The following is a 21,541-nucleotide window of genomic DNA, read 5'->3' on the forward strand; positions in this document are numbered from 1 at the left end:
ATATATCGACTTTATTATGTTGAGGTGTGTTCCCTCTAAACCAATTTGTTGAAAGTTTATTTTTTTTTTTTAATGAATGGATATTGAATTCTGTCAGAGGTTTTTTCTGCATCTGTTGAGATTATATGGTTTCCATTCTTCAGTTTAATGTTGTGTGCTATGCTGATTGATTTGTGGATACCGAGCCATCCTTGCATCCTTGGAATAAATACCATGTGGTTGTCATGACTGATTCTCTTAATGTATTGTTAAAGGTGGTTTGCTAATATTCAGATGAGGATTTTTGCATCTATGTTCATCAGAAATATTGGCCTTTTGTAGTGTCTTTGTTTGGTGTTGGTACCAGGGTACTGCTGTCCTCAGAATGTATAGACGCTATCCTTCCCCTTCTTTTTGGAATAGTTTGAGGAGAATAGGTATTAATTCTTCTTTAAATGTTTGGTAGAACATACCTATGAATCATTCTGATCCTGGCCTTTGTTGGGACTATTTTGGTTATTGATTCAATTTCATTACTAGTAATTGGTCTGTTTAGATTTTCTATTTCTTCCTCATTCAGTTTTGGAAGACTGCATACTTTTAAGAATCTGTTTCTTCTAGGTTGTCCAATTTATTGGCATACAAGTTTTTATAGTTTCTTATAATCCTTTGTATTTCTGTGGTGTAGTTACTTCTCTTTAATTTTTGATTTTATTAACTTGGGTCCTCTCTTTTTCTTGATGAGTCTGGCTAAAGATTTATCTATTTATATACATATTTAAAAAAGCAGCTCTTGAATTCATTGTTTTTTTCTATTTTTTTTAAGTCTATTTCACTTATTTCTGCTCTGCTCTTCATTATTTCTTTCATTAATACTGGGGTTTGTTCTTTTTCTATTGCTTCAGGTGTAAGGTTAGGTTAAGATTTTTCTTATTTCTTGAGGTAGACCTATTTTGTTAAAAATTTCCCTTCTAGAGCTTTTCATGGTGTCCCAAAGATTTTGGAGTGTTCTGTTTCCATTTTCATTTTTCTCCTTGTTATTTTTTAATTTTTTTATTTTTTCATTGACCCACTGGTTGTTTAGTAGCATACTGTTTAGCTCCATGTGTTTGTGTTTTTTCAAATTGTTTTCCTTGTGATTAGTATCTAGTTTCACACTGTTGAGGTCAGAAAGGATGGATTATAAGGTTTCGATTTTTTTTTTTTTTAACTTACCAAGACTTGTGGCCTAACATGTGATCTACCCCGGAGAATCATTTTTGTTTATTTATTTTGAGAAAGAGAGAGTGCATGAGTAAGGGAGGGGCAGAGAGAGAGAGAGAGAGAGAGAGAGAGAGAGAGGCCCAGAATCTGAAGCAGGCTCCAGGCTCCAAGCTGTCAGCACAGAGCCCAATGTGGGGCTCAAACCCAAGAACTATGAGATTATGACCAGAGATGAAGTTGAACGCTTAATCGATGGAGCCACCCAGGCACCCCTCTTTTCATCACTTTGGATATAGCATGCCATTCCTGAACTGTTTCCTGAACAGAAACAGTTTCTGCTAAAAATTCAACTGATATCCCTATGGAGTTTCCTTTGTATGTAACAATTTTTTTTTCTCTTGCTGCTTTCTACATTTTTTAAAGAGTTTTTCTTTTTTAAAATTTATTGATTTATTTTGAGAAAGCATGTGAGCAGGGGAGGGGAAAAGAGAGAGGGGGAGGGAGAGAGAATTCCAAGCAGGCTCTCCACTGAGGATCTGACGTGGGGCTCAAATTCATGAACCATGAGATCATGACCTGAACCAAAATCAAGAGTCTGACTTACCTGACTGAGCCATCCAGGTGCCCTAATTTTATTTTTCTTTAAAGTACTCTCTATATCCAACATGGACCCTGAACTTAAAACCCCAAGATCAAGAGTCACATGATCCACTGGCTGAGCCAGCTAAAATTCCCTTTAATTGCTACATGTTGTAGTGTGGACCTCCTTGGGTTCATCTTGTTTGGGTTCTCTGTGCTTCCTGAACCTGGATGTCTTTCCTTCCCCAGGTTAGGAATGTTTTCAGCTATTATTTCTTAAAATAAGTTTTCTGTCCCTTTCTCCCTCTCTTTTCCTTCTGGGACCCCTATAATGCAAAACTGTATTGTTCTTGATGTTGTCCAGGAGATCCCTTAACCTACCCTCATTTAAAAATTTTTTTTCTTCCCTCCCTCCCTGTTTGGCTTGGGAGCTTTCCATGACACTGTCAGATTGCTGCCATTCTTCTGCATCTATTAATCTGTTAATTCCCTCTAGCGTATTTTTCATTTCAGTTATTATATTTTACAATTTTGATTGGTTCTTTTTTATATTTTCTATCTCCTTTTGGAAGTTCTCACTAAGTTCTTCTACTCTGCAGTCCAGTGAGCATCTTTATGATCATTAATCTGTTTATGTTTTTAGGCAGAGCAGCTCCTTCTCTTAAACTTGAAGGAATGATCTTGTGCATATTCATCCCCAGTGTAGACTGTGTGTTTGGTGACTTTGGTTGGCTGGCTGGACTGTGCCTGCTGTGGGCCATGAAGTAGCTATGGGCTAGGGTAGTCTTGGGGCTCAGAGTATGCCCTGACAGAGCAGCTCAAGTGGACATAAATTGGTGTAGTCCCTGGCCTCTCTGTGCAGTAGGCACCCTAGAATGACAGTTGAAGCAGAAGTGGGTATAAGCTGGAATGCCCTAGGGCTCTCAATGCAGAGGGTGGCCTCTCAAGGCAGCTAGAGGCAAGCTAGAATGTGGACTGGGGTTTCCTGGGCTTCCCCATGCATAGGATACCCTTGCAGGATGGCTGGAATGAAGGTGAGCACAAGGTAGGAGTTGCCAGGGTGACTGTACATGGGGCACCCTGGAGGTTGACTGGAGTCAAATTAGACATAAGCTAGGAGGTCCCAGAGTACTCTGTGCTGGGGTGCCAAATACATACCCATCTCTACTACTGTGCTGACAGCCAGCTCAGAGCCTGGAGCCTGTTTTCAGATTCTGTGTCTCCCTCTCTCTCTCTCTCTCAAAAATAAATCTTAAAAAATATTTATTTAATATTTATCTATTTTTGAGATTGAGACAGAGTGTGAGGAGGGGAGAGGCAGACACAGAATCTGAAACAGGATCTAGGCTCTGAACTGTCAGCAAAGAGCCTGACGCAGGGCTTGAACCCATGAACTGTGAGATCATGACCTGAGCCGAAGTCGGACGCTTAACCGACTGAGCCACCCAGGCCCCCCTAGAATGTTCTTTTCCTTCTTCATTTGGTTGAAATTCTCCTTCCATAAGGCCTCATTCAAAATGCTTCCTCTTTCATGACACCCTTCCTAAACTACTTGGTCTCCCACAGATACTACCAGACTGTGAGTTACCTGAAGGCACTGTGTTAACGCTGTATGTTACACTGTACCATATTTACTTTCGTATCCCTAAACCTAGCAGTTAGCACATAGCAAATGAAAGGGTTGTTGCTTAATGAATAGTAATTGACAAGCATAAGGTCAATGTAAGATACTCTTTAGGGTCTACCAGGGACAAAGACACAAACACCCTAAAACTAGACAAAAAACCCTCTTGCAGAATCTTTATGCCCAAGGGAGCTTTCTCAGTCTCCTCCTGTTTCAGGCATATTCGATTGTAAACACTAGAAGAAAGAGCCTTATGACTTTTATCCCTCAAAACAGGTGAGTACATGCACATGTTTAAAGATAAAGAAAAGAATCAGTTAACTAAAACATATCCTAAGGAAACTCACAGAGCTATCCTAAATCAGGAAAGCTTATGTTCGCCTGAAATGATTATCTTGTGCAGGCATTTTTCTAGAATCCTTTATCTCCTGCCTCTCTTGGTGGTATCTCTTGCCTAGGTGTTGAGGATGCAAATACAGCAAGCTTTTGTCTGAGGTGTGGAAAGGTCTGGAGCTGTCGCTGTTGAGGAGATGGGGGTGGCATCATAAAGAGGCAGGCCCCAGTGGCCAGCATCTGATTTTTTGCTGGCAGCAATACCAAGGGCATTCAGGAGGAGCAGCCCCTAAGGCAGAAATAGTACCTTCTCATTTTCCTGGATGATGTGGAGGTCCCTTCCTGGAGCTCCCTGGCTTACCTGCAAATGGTGCCCAGCACACCATGGCTTCCGTTTCCAGCCCTGAAGCTCTTCTTCTCTGCACAAGAGCTTCTCGATCAGAAGTACAACCTAGCCCTTAATTCTTACATAGGCACTCCTCAACCACAGGGGGATGGGAGGCATAGGATAAATGCCTCTGCCTTCCTGTCCTGGGGAGGATGACTTGAAGTGTTTCTCAGAAGGAACCCTGCGGAACTGAACCCTGGTTGCAAACGGAGCTGCCATCCATATTAACATCACTGGCCTTTCTCTTGCTCTCTTACATTCCCCACTTGATTATTTACTTTCTAAGATCACCTCTCATATGAACGTCCTCCACCCAAGTCCTTGTCTCAGCATCTGCCTTCAGGAAAACCTGAACTCAGAACTGCTGTCAGGTCAAGGGGGAAGACCCTGGGAACAGAGGCAGCTGGGTTAGACAGCTCAGAAAAAAGGACTGGGGGAAGGTATGTCAGGAGAACCTCCCAGACATGCACGGGGTCTTAAAGCAGCCCCAGTGCGGTCGAGCAAGTAGTATCTAGCTGCACAAAGGAGACCCAGGTGGGACACTGCCTTCACGGGGTTTGTGATCAGAGAACAGCCAACCAGTGCTGCTCGGCAGAGTCGACCTGTCCTCTTGGGGATGCTCACCCATTCAGGCTTTCACCATGACCCTAAAACACACACAGCCTTTTGCTGAGAGATTCTTGCTTCCACACCTTGTTCACTTCCAGGTTCTGAGTCCTTGCCCCATGGTCTCATCAACCTTGTTTTCCTGAATTCCAGACACATTTCCTGCTCCCTAGGTGCAACTCGGCACATCCAGACTCCTTGAGGTCCCTGTGGCATTTCCATCTTCTAAGTACCAGTGTTTCATAGTGAGTTTACTAATCCCAACCTCACCCCCCTCCTGCTCTCCATGCTAGCCCAATCTGCAAACAGAGTTCTAGAAATGATCATGTTAGTACCCCCACGTCATAGTCCTATATCAATGTTTATGTGTGCTATGGATAGCAGGTTAAAAACACTCTCTAAGGTGCCCATATATTGATTTCTAAATACCATTTTCTAATTTAAAAAAACCCAAGCTCCACGGAGAAATGGCTGCTTCCAGGGTCAGAGACAGTAAAACATAAGAGGAGTCTGGAACATCTTATGATGCCAGAAAGTGAGGACATGCTAAGAACAAAAAAAAGTGTCCAAGACCCAACGTGAAAAAGCTCCCAATGGTCAAAATGGTCAAAGTTGGAGGTATATGAGCAAAATAATAATAATAATAATAATAATAAAGAACAATGACAGTATTGGATTATAACCTAAAGTATAAAGTAAGTATCCTTGGGTCCATAATGATATAAATGCTGAATAAGTAAGTAAATGGGGAACAAGGGGAACTTTTCCTTACAGAAGGATTCCAATTAATAAATGTAGAAATGAAGAAAATCTCCACTAGACCACTGCAGTAATAAGTTTGGCAGATATGATCCAGTGATTAAAATCAGTGGGAAACACGTAAGGAGAAACAAGATAGTTCCATAATCTTAAATTATCCCCCCCCCCCCCCCCGCCCAACAAATGAATCGTAAAGAGAAAAAGAGTAACCTCACAGTGAAGAAATCTGACAGACACCGCCTTCACCAAGTGATCCTAACATCATGGACTCCTGGGTACAACACACCTAGAAGGACCCGTCATTATAACCTTAATCTAATAATCAGAGAACATCAGACAAACCTAAGTTAGGGGCCATTCTACACAATAACTAATCAGCCCTTTCACAAGTGTCAAGGTCATGAAAGACAGAAAAGACAGTCAATAGTTTGGAGGGGACATGATACAATTGAGTACAGTGTGCAATCCCAGATTAGATTCTAGAATTGAAAAAGACATTCATTTAAAAAAACTAGTAAAATCCCAATAAATTCTGTAAAGTTCGTTAAGTATGGGACTGAGACCTGTACCATGGTCAGGTAAGATGCTAGCGTTAGAGGGAGCTGGGCCAGGGGGTCAGGAACTCTGCATCCTTTCTGCAACAATACTGTAAATCTAGGGGCTGGAAAATTGTGGAGAAAGTGCCAGCAACCTAGCACATGGGGAGCCAGCACTTTCCAAGTGCTTTGCACATACTACCTGGTTGAGAAATGAGGTGGCTTGACACATTGCTTAGCGGAGTACAGAGAGTCACTTCTAGGTTTCTGATTTGAGCAACTGGCTCAGTGGTGGTAACACCATCCATTCTGCTGGAAGGCAGAATGGCTTTGCTAGGGGAGGAGGAAGATCAGATCGGTTTGGAGCAGGGTGGTTCCTAGGTAGAATGAAAGCGTATGAAGAAGACAGGGAAGAGGGGGTGTGTTGGAAGTGGCATGAAATCCCAGAGACCACTGGGCTGGGGAAGGGGGACAAGACATTTGGTAGTTAGAGGCAGATGCCCCGGCATAGGAGATGTCAGAATTGACAGTGGTGACCTCAGAAGGGAAAGCTGGTAGAAAGATGGGGGTGATACCCAGAGGGGTATCTCCGAGGGGAATGATTTGTGGTGAGGAAGCAGATACAGTGCCAAGTATTCTTTTGAGGAATGTTGCTGGGAAAGAGGAAGATAGACTCCAACCACGCCTTCCCCTCTATTTTACTGTCTCTGGACTGAGTCCTCCCAGGAGCTCCTGATGCATATTTTTACCTTCAAACTGGTTCTCTCCACCTGGGTATCCTGCCTGAACCTTTTCACGTGTGTCCCCATCTACCTACAAATGGTCTGAACTTAGATGGACAAGAGCAGCATCACCTTTTCAACACAAAGGATGAAATCTGAAATGAACCTAATGTGACTGTGCCCCGACTCAAGGCTACACGGGTGTGATGTTGGGCAGTTCTGTCCCCATGCGCAGAGGCAAGGTGACCTGATGACCACATTCCATCACTCCATGGCCACATTCCACCCTTGCCTTCAAAGCCCAGTACATAGAGCATTTTGAGACCCTTTCAGATCCTGACCAGAAATCTGCTGGAGGAGTTAAAAGCTGCAGTCACTAAAGATGCCCGGTGAGGCTCATGGCTTTTCCATGTGGACATGTGCCAAAGCCTTTTCCTCTCCACATTCAGTTGCATTTACAAGCCTTTAAATATGAACACTCATTAATATTGCTGTTTGAGTACCAAATCAGTGTAGCTTCCTAGAAATAACTAGATGTTATCATTCATTCACTCAATACAGAGTGATCAAGTGCCAGGCAACGTGCGGTCGGCAAACTGCTGGACCTGGAGAAGAATATGGTGTTCCTGCTCTTGGAAGCCCACAGACATTTCCATGAACAGCCACAGCCAACTTGGAATGTCGTGTCACAAAGGGGTGTGTGTATATCTGGGGGAACACAGAAGGGCGCATGGCAATCACTTCTAGGTGTGATGGTGTTGTCGGAGGTGCAAGAGGCAGGCGCGTTCTACGGACCCTAGAGACAAAGACGAACACTGAGGCTGAAAAGACAGCAAGCCTAGAGCGCAGCTTGAGAAGGCCCCTTGGCTGGCGGCCTGGGAATGGGTTGGACGCAGAGAGAGGGGCGGAACGGAGGTGAGGTCAGAGGCTGTCTTAATAGCTCAGACAGGTGACAATGGCAGGGAGGGTGGAGGCAGACGACCACCCACGTGAGCCAGAAGAAACGAGCCCTGGAGGCCCCCCACATATGCGTGGGTGGTGAGGAAGAGGGGGGGGATGGTTAACCCAGAGGGCAAGAAACACCTTTGGAAATGTGGACGAGCTCGGCCCGAGGGGCCTGCAGGTGGAGGTGCTGAGTGAGCGGCAAAGAATGAAAGCCTAGAACTCGGGGCAGAGGTTTGGATGAGAGAACACGGGGAACAGCTGAGGAAAAGTCCAAATTCTTTCAAGCTGAATTTTGTCATTTCAATGCTAGGTCACCCCTCAATCCTCCTTTCCCTCCCTGGAGGCCTGTTTCCACAAGAACACACCTTCCCTAGGCATGCAGAGGCGAACACCACAGAGGAAAAGGCTTCCACGTTTTTGCACCTGACTTAGAGGTACACGGAGGAACACACACAGGTAAACATACATGCACACACCCCCACACCCATAGGTGACAGGGGTATACATACACACGCTTACCCTCACACACACGTAACTATACCTACAGAGGTCACACGTGCATGATTTCCCGGAAAGGGTAAGGCATGTTTTCTAGTATACAGTGGAGTCTTGTCATCAACCCAGCTGATGCTCTTCAACTGCTAGGGGCGCAGCCCCTTCCGGCCCATCAATTCCCTCTGCAAGTCATGCACGTGAAACACATTCTAGGAGGCCATCCAAAGGCTCCACCGGTCTGTCAGCCCACACGCCACACTTGCATAGTCCACTGCGCATGAAGTGCTGTAAGCCAAGAACCACTCTGAACTAGGAGCCTGGGAGCCATCCAGCTGCAGAGTGAGTATGTCCACCGCACCATTCAAACCCCTTCTCACCAAAGAGCTTCTGCAGGACTTGTCCGTCATACAGATCTTCAGCCAGGTCTTTCACGATGATTCTCTCTCCAACAAGCACATCATTAATCCAGTCGATTAGTACCTACAGAGAGAGAGGGAGAAAGAGAAGATTCATAGGCCAGCTTTCCTATCCTGGAAGATTAAAATCTAGATGAACTTCTGATTTTGAAGGCAGCAGAATGCATCTTGGTGGCTCAGAATGTGGACACAAGGCTGTGTGAGCCCTAGTGGCTTCTAGTGTTGGTGGCACCCGTGTCACCGTGCTAATATCTTCTGGCCCCTTACCATTCCTTACCCCAATAGCAAGCTACATTTATACAGTGTTTGGGTGTGTAGCTCACACCAGGCAAGGAGATGGGCTTTAGAGTTATACAAACTGGGGTTAGTTACCCATCAGCTGATTTGTATAGCTCTGGGATGTATGGACCTGTGCCTGTGGGTCTGTGCACCTCTGTGATCCATGGACGTCTGTGTGTGTGTACCTCTGTGACCTATGAATCTAAGGCAGGCTAGTTTCTGCTCTGAGTCCCCATATGTAAAACGGAGGAGGAAAATCCTTCCTGCTTTAGGCAGCAGAAAAGAATCACATACGGCAAGGACCAAATGTTCATTAATAAATAAAGCTCTCCCCGATTAGGACATCTAGGCAGGTGGGTACTTTCACCTCTGTTCAGGAGGGGAAAGCAAACACAGAAGTGAACCTATTTGCCAAGGTCACGTTGCCAACCATGGACAGAGACAGGAATTGAACTCTCGTCCGTCAGCACTCTAAGGTACTGCTCTCCTCTTATCCCCAAGGTGTCTCTCTCTGGGCCAATGCAGTCTCCTCTCCCGTCGTGCTCTCTGCAGCTGCCATTGCCTGTGTGCCCTCGGCATCAGGCACTGAGTGGGGGCACTGTGTGTGGTAGGTCGTTTAGTTAATCTTCTCAACACCTCTTAGAGGGAGGGCTTGTTCACTTCATTGTTCAGGTAAGGAAACTGCAGCTTGCTCGAGGCCCCTGCCTTTTGTCTTACATTTTTTCAGCTCATTTCTTTAGGGTGGTATTTATGTACAGTAACATTAACTGGTTTTAAATATAGTTTGTTGAGTTTGGGTCATTGTACACTGTTGTGTAACCACCACCCCAATCAAGGTAAAAAGCAACTCCCTCGCTGCAAGAAGGTTCCTTTGGGCTCTTTGTGCTCATCTTCCCCCTCTCTCCACGCCCGCACAGGACAGGCCTCACAACTACCACAATTTGGTAATAAATGGAGCCAGAGGGAACATCACCTTTTGTGTTAGACCCAGCATCAACAGACTGCCTTTATAACAGGGGTAGTAGCTGGGCTGGGTTTGCATATGTGGGCGGAGCTCGGGGTCTTCAAGGCACATTGTTCTACTGCCCTAGAGTAGGAGCTTCCCTCTTCTCCCCTCCCCTCCCATCCTCCAGAACCCCCAACCCCCCAGCATTTATGAACATCTGCTCCAAGTCACTTTCTGTGCTGGATCCTGTGGGTACAATGATGAAAAAAAAGGGGGGGTGGTTCTCGAACCCTCAGAAGCTCACCATTTAGTGACGAAGACAGAGAAGTGTCTGAGTAGCAGTAAGGGGTCTTCACGTGGTGACTCTAAGGGGACAATCTGAGGCTGCAGAGGAAGCTAGAGCACGGGACCCCGAATACCAACCCCAGGAGCATGGGCTTCAGCCTTCAGCTGAGAGGAATCTATACAGAGGTTTGGAGCAGGAAAATGATAGATCTGATTTACGAACCACTCTGGCATCCAGTGTCTTTTTGTCCTGTTTTGATTCAGCTTGGAAAAACACAGGATGGGGAATGCAAAGGGGGATGAAATGAACACTTTTCAGGGGGTGGCCACAAGCCAGCCCCTGTGCCAGGCACAATGTACAATATTTGAGCTTATTTACTTCTGTTGGAATTCCATCTCCTCTACTCAGCTTTGACCATAAACAAACCACTGGCTTTTTGAAGGCTCCCCTTTCTTTTCTATAAATGAGGATGATAAGAAGTCCTGCTTTACAGGGTGTTGTTGAGGGTCCTTGACGAAAGAAAGCAGTGGAAAAACTGTGTGAACTTTAAGATCCTGGCAAACGTGAGCTCCTGCGCACTAACTTCTCCGGCACTTACGATCGACGCTATTTGTAGGGTGGCGGCCTTGTCCCATTTTTGTTAAATTGGAGATGTCTACCTTGAGAACTGTGAGCTGCCTGTGACTTTCTATTTCCTCCGCTGGGGCACGTGCCTGCCTACAGCCAGTGGTCTACAGATACCGGCTGAGTCTGAGAGGGAGCTAAGGCCCCTCCTGATTTCTTCTTACCTTCATCAGTTCCTGCAATTTGGGGTCGCTGCGGGAGTTGGGGTCCACCATGGTTCGCACTTCGTTCTCCTCTTAAAAAAAAAAAAAAAAAAAGAGTCAGTGGGGTGGCTCTACTTGGAGGCGTTAGGCTAACCCAGAGAACAAGAGACCCAGTTACCCAGCATGGTGTCCTCCGGGTCTAGCTCAAAGGGGATCGGGCTCAGGGGCAGGTTGATGGCATTCATGCCCTCCTCCTGAAGCTCTGATACTGTGAAGAGAAGAAAGGCAGAGTCACACTGCAGCCCAGCGATGACAGGGAGGAGCTCCAAAGCACCTGGCGTTTGAGAATTATATTAATAAAACCACCAAGGTTAGGTTACAGCTCTTACTCAGTCTTAGTCTGCGATAGATTCCCTGCCTCTCCTCGCTGGGAGGACCGAGTTGTTCCCTGCACGTCCCCTCTTCCAACTATCACCTCACTCACTTTCCTCAGGGAAAGAGGGAGGCCTCTGTTCCCAGGCACTATCTCAGGGAACACGGAAGTGAGGTGGGCACTGAGGTTTTCCTTAGGTCTCTGCCTGTCACCCCCTGCCCAGCCCTCCTTCAAGGGCTCGCTGTCTGCTGCACAGTAGGCACTGAGGTCACCAAGTCTACATCAATGTTGTTAGCCATTTCTAGCCAACTTCTCTCCTTATTTGTTTGGGTTCCCTAAGTATTCTTCTGATTATCCTGCCTCTTAACTCCACCCCTCCCCAGCCACTGCTCGAGAATGCCTCAGGCCAGCCTCCTTCTGGGCTCTAGTCCTGTCTCTTCAGCTCTAATGAGTAGGGGAGCCTGGGGCCAGGCACCTCTGCTCCTAGGCCCGTTTCCTCCCCTGACATCAAGAGCTCGACTGGATGGATGGCCAGTGAGTCCTTTTACAGTTTTCAAGTCCTAGAAACCTACAATTCCTCTTTCCTCAGGGAAAACCAAGAGGTCAATGACCGTGAAAGACTTCCAGCCTGCTGCCCTCCATGTACCCACTCCCCAAAGGAAGCCTTAGTGAAAAACAAATTCCTACCACAAAACTACTGCGTGATGGACACTTGCTGAGCACTGACCTTGGATAACCCTCCCCCTAAAATCAGTGCCTTCAATATCCTCACCCCTGTTCAGTGCCAGTTTGGATAATTCCTTGTTACCAATTAAGCACAGAAAGACCATTTTCTCTGAAAGCGTTGGTCACCAAAAGGCTCTCAAAGAGCTAATATGGCAGCTGCAATCAACCTTAATAAAAGCAATGTCCCATCTTTCCAGTTTATTATTTTTTTTATTGACTCTGGCCTCCCTGACTGCCAGCATATACTTGCAAGAACTCTTCAGCACAAGGCAGCCACTTACAAAGAGTTCTTTCACATTAGCAAACTCACTGATGTTTGCAGTTGGACGGGGAACGAGATTGCCTAACAAAGAGCCTGAAACACACTCTACCCTAAAGAGACACAACTTGCATTATGAAGCTGGTATTTATTCCCGTCGCTGTGGGCTCTTGACATTCATACGGGCTATCAGCCAGTCACCGTCTTGCATCTGCAAATTCAGACACCCACCACTCTGTATAATCACCCCCCATAGAACAGAAATGAAAAATAGAAGCCACACCTTCAAGGCTAAAATGATTCTAATCAGTATAGGATTGCATTGGCTTTCTATGAAAAACAATGGCCTCCTGTAATTTCATTAGACTCCTATAGTTTCTTCTAATAGTCCTCCTAAGACTAGTAGTTTGTTTTCTTTTCTAGGCTGTTTCTCACCCAGAAGCAAGATCTCCGCTACTGAACACGCACTGTTGTGCAAGCAGTGGGCAGTGGAAGTTGAGTCATGCTTAAATGGGGGGAGCAAGTCTGGGCGTCCTGGCCAGTGAAGACACTAGCTCCTGCCCAGAGCCTCTCTACCTACCTTGTTCCCCAGGTCTGCACTGTCAGTGCACTGTCCCAGCCACATGTGGATACTCACATTTAAATGAATGAAAACTTCAGTTTCTTAGTTGTCTGCACACGTGTCTAGCTAGTGGCTACCTGCTGGGCTGGACACCGCAGATGTAGCTTTTCATCATTACAGGAAAGTCAACTGGATGGTGTTATCTTAGTTGACCCCATGGATCCAAATGCTGGTGATGTCCACATTTAAATCTCCAGAATGGGCCTGACCCTGAATTCCAGGCTTACTTGATGTCTCCTCTTTTGTCTATTAATAGAGACCTCAAATGTATACATCCCAAACAGAATGAATGGCAACACCCTCACTTCCACCATAACCACCCTAAAACAAGACTCTCAACTCCCTTGTTCTCGTCTTCAGTAAATCGCACCACCACTTATACAATGGTTTAAGCCAATATCCAGAAAAATCACCCTTAACTTCTCTTCCTTGCTCGTGCTTTGCATTGAATATGTTCGCAAGTTTTATGGGCTCTACCTCTATGCCAGGATCCAATGCCACCCGCTTCTCACCATCTCCGCCACCCCATCCTGGTTCAGGCCCCAGTGGCTTTCACCTGGCCAACCAGAAGCACCTTCTAACCGGTCTACTGCTCTCTGACACGTTTTCCCCACTTCTGTCTACTTCCCATATCACAGTCAGAATGATCTATAAAGATGTAAATAGCATCATACATTCTTCTGCTTTAAGCCCTCCCTTGGCTTCCTATCATACTAAGGCTCTGACTCCTTACTAACACCTACAAGGCCCTCTGATTAGCTCCCAGCCTCCCTCTCATGTTTTATTTTTTCAGAGCACTCATCACAATCTGAAATAGTAATTATTCATATGTCTGTTGTCTGTCCTCCACCCCACCCCCTCACCCCCCCACCAGACAGTAAACTGTGGGAAGACTGGCACTTTTTCCCTTTTGTTCACTGTTAGATCCCCAAAGAGGAGCCAGAGTGCCTAGGTTCAAATCCACGATCTACTAGCTCTGTGACCTTGGGCAAGTCCATTAACCTCCTGTACCTCAGTTTTCCCATCTGCAAACTGGGAGTGATAATATTACCTACCTCCTAGGCTTGTTGAGATGGTTAAATAAGTTTAAGCAGTCAGAAGAATGCCTGGTACTTGGTAATAAGTGCGTAAATACATGCTATTAGGCTATTATTATTACTTAAGACAATACCTCATGCAGAGTAAGCCCTCAAGAACTGTTTTTTTTTTTTTTTAAATATTTTTTATTTATTTCTGAGAGAGAGAGAGAGACAGCATGAGCAGGGGAGGGGCAGAGAGAGAGGGAGACACAGACTGAAACAGGCTCCAGGCTCTGAGCTGGCAGTCAGCACAGAGCCCGACGCGGGGCTCGAACCCACGAACCGCGAGATCATGACCTAAGCGAAAGTCGGACGCTTAACCGACTAAGCCACCCAGGCGCCCCAAGAACTGTTTGTTGAGTAAACGAATAAACCAAAACTGTTAAGACCACCGTTCAACTGCTTAACCGATGCTTAACCGACTATATATATATATTGGCCTGATTCTGTGTGCACATGTGTGTGCATATGTGGGTGCTTATATTTTCTAAGGAGAGAAAAGCCACATCTGTTCCAAGAGTGCTGTACGGCCAGAGCTGATTTGTGAATATAGGGATATTTACACCTCTAAAATGCAACTAGGAATGTAATATTTGTGTCAGGGATGCCTCAAGGTGGGTCTTTTTTGACGCGGACATCAAAAAAATGTTTTCAGATGAACAATCCCCAGTCCGAAACACTCCCCTCTGCCCTGGCTCTATGTGAATTGCTCACAGAGACATAACAAACCCTACAAGAAAGGCTGAGATATGTTTGCAGTTGGAAATGTTTTTTTTTTTTTTTTTTTGCAGGAAATGATTTGGTACTGGAACATCATTCCCATCCCATTAACTGCTGACTCTGAGCCAACTGTTTGTAAAAGTGAATATGCAAACTGCCCCGTTCAGGCCTGGCCCCCGCCCCATGGGGCCGCATTAGTGGCCACTTTCCCAAAGCAGCCCGCCTGCTATGGAGGCTTCGTTTCTATTAAACCAAAGCAGGGCCCAGCAGAAGCCCCTCGCCAATCCCTGCACTCTGAAAGAGAAAAGAGCTGCAATTGAATTTTCTCGGCACAGAATATGAATATGATGTTTATCCCTTGAACCTCTCCTAACAATCTAAAACTAGGTCTGAGTGTGCAGCCCTCCGTGTCTCGCGGCGCCATTAGTCATAACTTAATAAACAGATTAAATGCCCAGCTGAAGGTCGAGCTTGGGAAAGCAGGGTGATTGCTTCAACTCCTGAAGCGCTCACCATCAGAAAGGGGGCTCTGGCTTTTCCAGGAAATGCAGGCTCTCTCACTGGGTCCAGTCAGGCAGCTGAAAAAGGGCAAGGATGGGCTTTGGAGTTTCAAAGAGCAGGATTTGAATCCTACTTCTATTTTTTTTAAGTTTTTTTAAATTCATTTTTGAGAAACAGAGACAGAGCAAGCAGAAAGAGAGAAGGACACAGAATGCAAAGCAGGCTCCAGGTTGTCAGCACAGAGCCTGATGTGGGACTGGAACCCACGAACTGCGAGATCATGACCTGAGCTGAAGTCGGACGCTTAACCGACTGAGCCACGCAGGTGTCCGAAATCCTCCTTCTATCTTGATTAGCTGAGGGACTTTAAGTGATTTAGCTTCCCTGAAATTCACTATCAAACAGCGTCGGAGCTGATATTGCTAGTATCCTTGCTAATATTTACTTTACTCTCTTTCCCTGCAGAATGAACCTTCATTTTGTTCCAGTGTCCACTTCTCCCTCCTCAGTTCTAGGGGAGATCCTGATTGGTTTAAGCTACTCATGATAATCTTAATTCCCTTGGGAGTGACTGACTCAAGCACGGTCATATGATATGATGAGTTGTGAGAGGAAATTTCTAGAAGCTTCTACCAGTAGTTTTCCTCCATTTTCAAGAGAGGCCCAAAGAGGAGCAGGTATCTTTCTCCTTCTAATCACTGTTGTATGAGGATATTATGCCTGGATTTGCTGCAGCCATTTTGTAGTCACCAGATGAGAGAGCCCAAATCCAAAGAAGAAACTAATATGCTAAGATTGGCAGAGAAGAAAAGAAAGAAAGGGGTTTCTTGTTGACACGGTTAAGCCTACATCCCTGGAACCGCTCTAGCTTTCTGTGTCTTATTATGAGAGATGCAATAAACCCCTTTATTGTTTCAGCTAGTTAGGTTGGCATTTTCTGGGGCTTGGAGCTCCAACTCCCTAATTAATACACCGGGCATCAGGGTTATAAAGTTGATAGAGGAATAGCATAGGGCCACAATGAATGGTCATTTTCCTTTCCTTTTTTTCCATGAGAAGCAGGATAGCCGCAGGCATCTCATCTACTTCAGAATGCATACAGGGATTCAAAGAACACCACTGGAAAGCAAGTATGGAGAGAAGAATGGACAGAGGTTTCTAGAATACAAAAGGGTCCATTTATGCCAAGCCAGTAATTTCATTCATTCAACCAATAAACATTATTAGGCACCTCTCCTGAAGCAGACCTTGGGCCAGCATTGGGAATATAGGTGTGAGGATTCGATGTGGGTCGGCCTCAGGCTGCCTACTGGTGGTGGGAGGGGCAGACACATAAACACAACATACAGGAGTGGTGAGAGACACGTGACTACAGTGCTGTGGGAGCTCAGGCAGGCCAAGGGTAACTCTGGGTGGAAGACTGGGAAGGATTCCTAGAAAGGGGGGATTGGAGTTGGACTTGGAAAAATAGAAATTTTCATTTGGCACAGGTACCCCACAAAAGGCACATCTTGTGTAAAAAACCTCAAGGTCTGTAAAAACAGGGTAGGCGTTGAGAGTAATGATTATGTCTGAGCACTGGGAATGTAGGAGGCACAGAGGGGGAAAGAAGGGAAGGAACAGAGGAGCAAATAGGTAGGTGGGGTCTAGAGTGTCAAGGGTCATGAATTCATCTATTCCTCAGCACTCCCTGGGCCATGTTCCTGTGTCTACAGACAAAACAACAACCAAAACCAAAACCAAACATACCAGGGGCGGGGGCGGGGGGGGGCGGTGTTGGTGGGCAGCAAGAGAATAGCTAGGATATTCTCTCTCCTTCAGTGCAAGTGAGCACCGGTGAGATACTTAGGCTGCTCTAGATCCTTATCAGGGCTCTGATGCTTAACCTCTGGTCCTTCTGAAAGCTACTAAAGTTCCCTTAATTTCTAAAAGGACCATGGGCCCCCACAGAAGTTCCCCACAGCAACAGACAACTAACTTGACAATGGTCTGGTCAGCAAGTCCCAACAGTTTTTCTCCATGTGAAAAATCAACCTGAAAGAACATCTATCAGAAAACTACGGCTACCATGATACTTCATGGTGGGAAGCCGGATGCCTTCCCCCTAAGACTGGGAATGAGGCAAAGATGTTTCCTCTCACTGTGGCTATTCAAAATCATACTAAAAATTCTAGTCTGTACCATAACACAAATAAAGGAAATAAAAGGTATAGAAATTGGAACAAAGAAATAAAACTGTCTTTGCCGATGACACGATTATCTATGCAGAAAACAACAAAGAATTGACCAAAACAAAGCAGAACCCCCAAGGCCCTAGAACCAGTAAGCAATTATAGCAAGGTTGCTGATACAAGGTAAATCTACAAGCCAACTGCCTTCCTGTATACCAGCAATGAATGATTGGAATTTGAAATTGAAAACACATTATTTACAATAGCACCAAAAAATACATACTTAGGAATAAATCTAACAAACACATGTAGAACTGATACGTAGAAAATGATAAACTCTGATGTAAGAAACCAAAGAAGTTTTAGATAAATGAAGAGATATTAAGTATTCATGAATTATGAGACTTGATATGGTTAAGGCGTTGATTCTTCCCAACTTCCTCTATAGATTAAACGCAATCCCACTCAAAATCACAGCAAGCTATTTTGTGATTATCAACAAACTGATTCTCAGGATTACACAGAAAGACAAAAGACCTAGAATAGCCAACATGATACTGAAGAAAAATGGCAAATTCGGAACACTGACACTACCAACTTTAAGACTTAGAACAAAGCTATAGTCATCAATACAGTGTGGAATTGGCAAAAGAGCGGACACATAGATCAATGGAACAGAACAGAGAACACAGAAAGAGATCCACAGAAACACATTCAACTGATCTTTGACAAAGGAGCAAAGGCAATTCAATGCAGAATTGATAGTCTTATCAACATACGGTATGAAAACTACTGGACGTCCATATGTAAAAAAAAAATGAATCTAGACACAAACTACCACTTTCTGCAAAATTTACCTCAAAATGATCATGGCCTAAGAAAAAAACACAATACTATAAAATTTCTAGAAAAAAGAAAAGAAAAATCCATATGACATAGGGTTTGGCAATAAGTTTTAACAAGCAACACAAAAGTACAGTCCATGAAAGAAAAGTTGATAATCTGGATTTCATTAAAATTTCTACTCTGCAAAAGATACTGTTAAGAGAATGAAAAAGCAAGGCACAGACTTTGAGAAAGTATTTGCAGAACATCTAAAAAAACTTTAAAAATAAAGAAAACCAACCAACTACAAAATGGGCAGATCTAATCAGACTTGTCAGCAAAGGTGTACAAATGGCAAATAAACATATGTAAAGGGGTTCAACATCATTTGTCATTAGGGAATGACAAAACAATGAGATACCACCACATTTATTAGAATGGTTAAAATTCCCCAAACTTGACAATACCAAATGCCAACAAAGATATGGACCAACAAGAGTTCTCATCCATTGCTGGTGGGAATGCCATCTTGGAAGACCATGTGCTAGCCTCTTACAAAGCTACAGTTTTACTATATAATCCAGCAATTGTGTTCCTAGTATTCACTTGATGTGAACATATTCACACAACAGTACACATTTGAAGCTTTATAGCAATTATATTCATAACTGCCAAAAATTTGAAGCAAACAAGACGTACATCAATAGGCAAGTGTATCAGCTGTGGTATATCCATACGGTGAAATATCATCCAGTGATTTTAAGAAATGAGCAATAAAGCCATGGAAAGACATGGAAGAACTGTATAATTCCTAAGTTGAGCAGGCTAGTCTGAAAAGGCTACACAATGTCTGATTCCAATTCTATGACATTCAGAAAAGGGAACACTATAGAGACAGTGAAGAGATCAATGGTTGCTGGGGGTTGGGAGAAGGTTTGAACAGGCAAAGTACTGAACATTTAAAAAAATTTTTTAATGTTTTTTATTTATTTCTGAGAGAGAGAGAGAGAGAGAGAGAGAGAGAGACAGCGTGAGCAGGGGAGGATCAGAGAGAGAGGGAGGTACAGAATCTAAAACAGGCTCCAGGCTCTGAGCTGTCAGTACAGCGCCCGACGCAGGGCTCGAACCCACGAACCGTGAGATCATGACCTGAGCCAAAGTCGGACGCTTAACCGACTGAGCCACCCAGGCGCCCCATAGTACTGAACATTTTTAGGGAGATGAAACTGTTCTGTCTGATCCTGTAGTGACAGAGCCATGATTTTATGCATTCATCAAATCCACAGAACTTTATAGCACTGGGAGTAAACCTAAATGTAGGCAAATTTTAAAAAATCATTTAGGAGGTTGGGGGATCTGAGGGTGGAACGCAGACCACAATGACAGAATCGAACGGTACTACGAATGCATTAGACAATCTTACTGCAAAGGGTTAGGGGAATGGTGCTGACTGAAGTATTGTTGGAAATGAGTGGTGTCTGTGAACTCAAAGTCAAAAGGAACTGCCCATGAGAATGTACTCTAGTTGATGAAGTTATTTCCCAGGGATGTGCAGGGCAACAATGCTGATACTGCTGTGCACACACAGTGGAACTGAACAGTGAAGTAAATGGATGGTGGATGGTAGGAGCCGGGTCCCTCACTGTTGGCGTAGGGGGTTACAGACAAGTAGGGGAGAGAGCAGGAGGGTCCTTGTGATAATGGAAGAGAGGTGGAGACATCAGTAAGCACTCATGTTTAGCTTAATCTAGAAACTGATGGTTACATATGGAAATTTGGGAGGAATGATTACCATTGACCCTTGAACAACGCAGGTTTGAGCTGTGTGGCTCTACTTTTATGCATTGTTTTTTGCATTGACAGCAAAAGCCATAGGCATTTATTTACAAGTGTCCCCTCCAGTCTCCACCAGATCGAAGCTGCTAGTGCAGAGGTCATACCCGCTGTCCTCTGAGCAGCTGGGGATGCCTCCTAAGGCTGTTAGAAGCCCCCAAGGGCCCTAGGTCTGGAAGGGGGGGATGGGCTGCAGATCCCCCATTTGCCAACAAGGTGGCCAGTCCAGTGCCTGTGGCTGGCAGGCAGGAGGCTGGGCTGACATAGAAGAACATGCCCAGAAGGCAGGGACGACAGCACTGTGCATGGAACCCCATGCCCATGGCACCCCTGCACCTGGAATCCTTCAGGCTCTGGGGCTGTGCTGGGCCAGCAGAAGACCTCGAACAGACCCTACTGGTCAGGGTAGGGACTTCTCCTCTGTGGTGGCACCTGAGCCCCTTGACCTCGTGGGGACTGGTGTACCAGTGGGTAGCCACAGCTGCCAACAGCCACAGGCTGGTGGTATGCCTCCAGGGAGCAGCTGTAGCGGGCCTCCAGGTTGCTGTCACCCCCCACAGGTATGCCTGGTGGCTGTCACTGCGCAACTGAGGCCACTAAGCTGCAAAACATTGTGATACTGGGCCAGGCCCACTACTGCCTCCCTTGTCCCTCTCCTAGCCCAGCAGCTTATGTGGATTATTTTTTCCAATAAATTTACCTAGAGTATTATAAATGTATTTTCTCTTCCTTATGATTTTCTTGATAATATTTTCTTTCAGTTCAGGTCATGAGATCATGGTCATTAAATCAAGCCCTGTGTCTGGCTCTGTGTTGGCAGCAGGGAGCCTCCTTGCGATTCTCTCCCTCTGCCCCCTCCCCCCGCCCCTCCACTGCTCACATGGGCATGTGTTCCCTCTCTCAAAATAAATAAACATTAAAAAATTTTTCTTCAGGCACCTGGGTGGTTCAGTTGCTTAAGCGTCCGACTCTTGGTTTTGGCTCAGGTCATGATCTCATAGTTTGTGAGTTCGAGGCCCCACATCAGGCTCTAGGCTGACAGTGCAGAGTCTGCTTGGGATTCTCTCTCCCCTCTCTGTCTCACTCTGGTGCTCTCTCCCTCTTTCAAAATAAATAAACTTAAAAAGAATTTAGAAAGGCATTTCTTTTCTGTAGCTTACTTTACTATATGAATACAGTATAATACATATACAGAATATGTGTTGACTGTTTATATATTATTGGTAAGGCTTCAGTCAACAGTAGGCTATTAGTAGTTAGATTTTTGGGGAGCCCAAAGTTATATACAGATTTTCTTGATCGTGAGGGGGGTCAGTGCCCTTCAGCCAGTGAATTGTTCAAGGGTCAACTGTACATACATGGGTTAGTGCACACACATATATTTTCTTGCTCTCTTAGCCAAGAAGTCCTAAAAGTAACGACAGTCCAATAGTAGTAACATACCTAGCACCAGATCTTGGTTTCTAATATGTTTCTCTAATAAAAGGAAACAGAGCTCATTGGAAAGAAGGTTGATTCTAGGAGTGGAAAGGGAATACCGCAGGACGAGTCTAGAACCAGAAAGGAAAG

At 45.0% G+C, this 21,541-nt stretch overlaps 1 protein-coding gene across 1 annotated transcript in view; it reads right to left on the reverse strand.

Annotated features, from left to right (window-relative positions):
* Positions 1-21,541, reverse strand: part of PARVA (parvin alpha) — a 165,212-nt gene that overhangs the window by 51,468 nt on the left and 92,203 nt on the right. Inside the window, exons 2-4 of the mRNA XM_039240899.1 lie at positions 11,042-11,131; positions 10,885-10,955; positions 8,547-8,649 (exon numbers count right to left, since the gene is read on the reverse strand). Coding sequence (XP_039096830.1) covers positions 8,547-8,649; positions 10,885-10,955; positions 11,042-11,131 — 264 coding nt within the window. The remainder of the gene's footprint in view (positions 1-8,546; positions 8,650-10,884; positions 10,956-11,041; positions 11,132-21,541) is intronic.

The sequence above is a fragment of the Hyaena hyaena genome, unplaced genomic scaffold, assembly GCF_003009895.1.
Source record: "Hyaena hyaena isolate Hyena2069 unplaced genomic scaffold, ASM300989v1 scaffold_183, whole genome shotgun sequence".
NCBI lineage: Eukaryota > Metazoa > Chordata > Mammalia > Carnivora > Hyaenidae > Hyaena > Hyaena hyaena.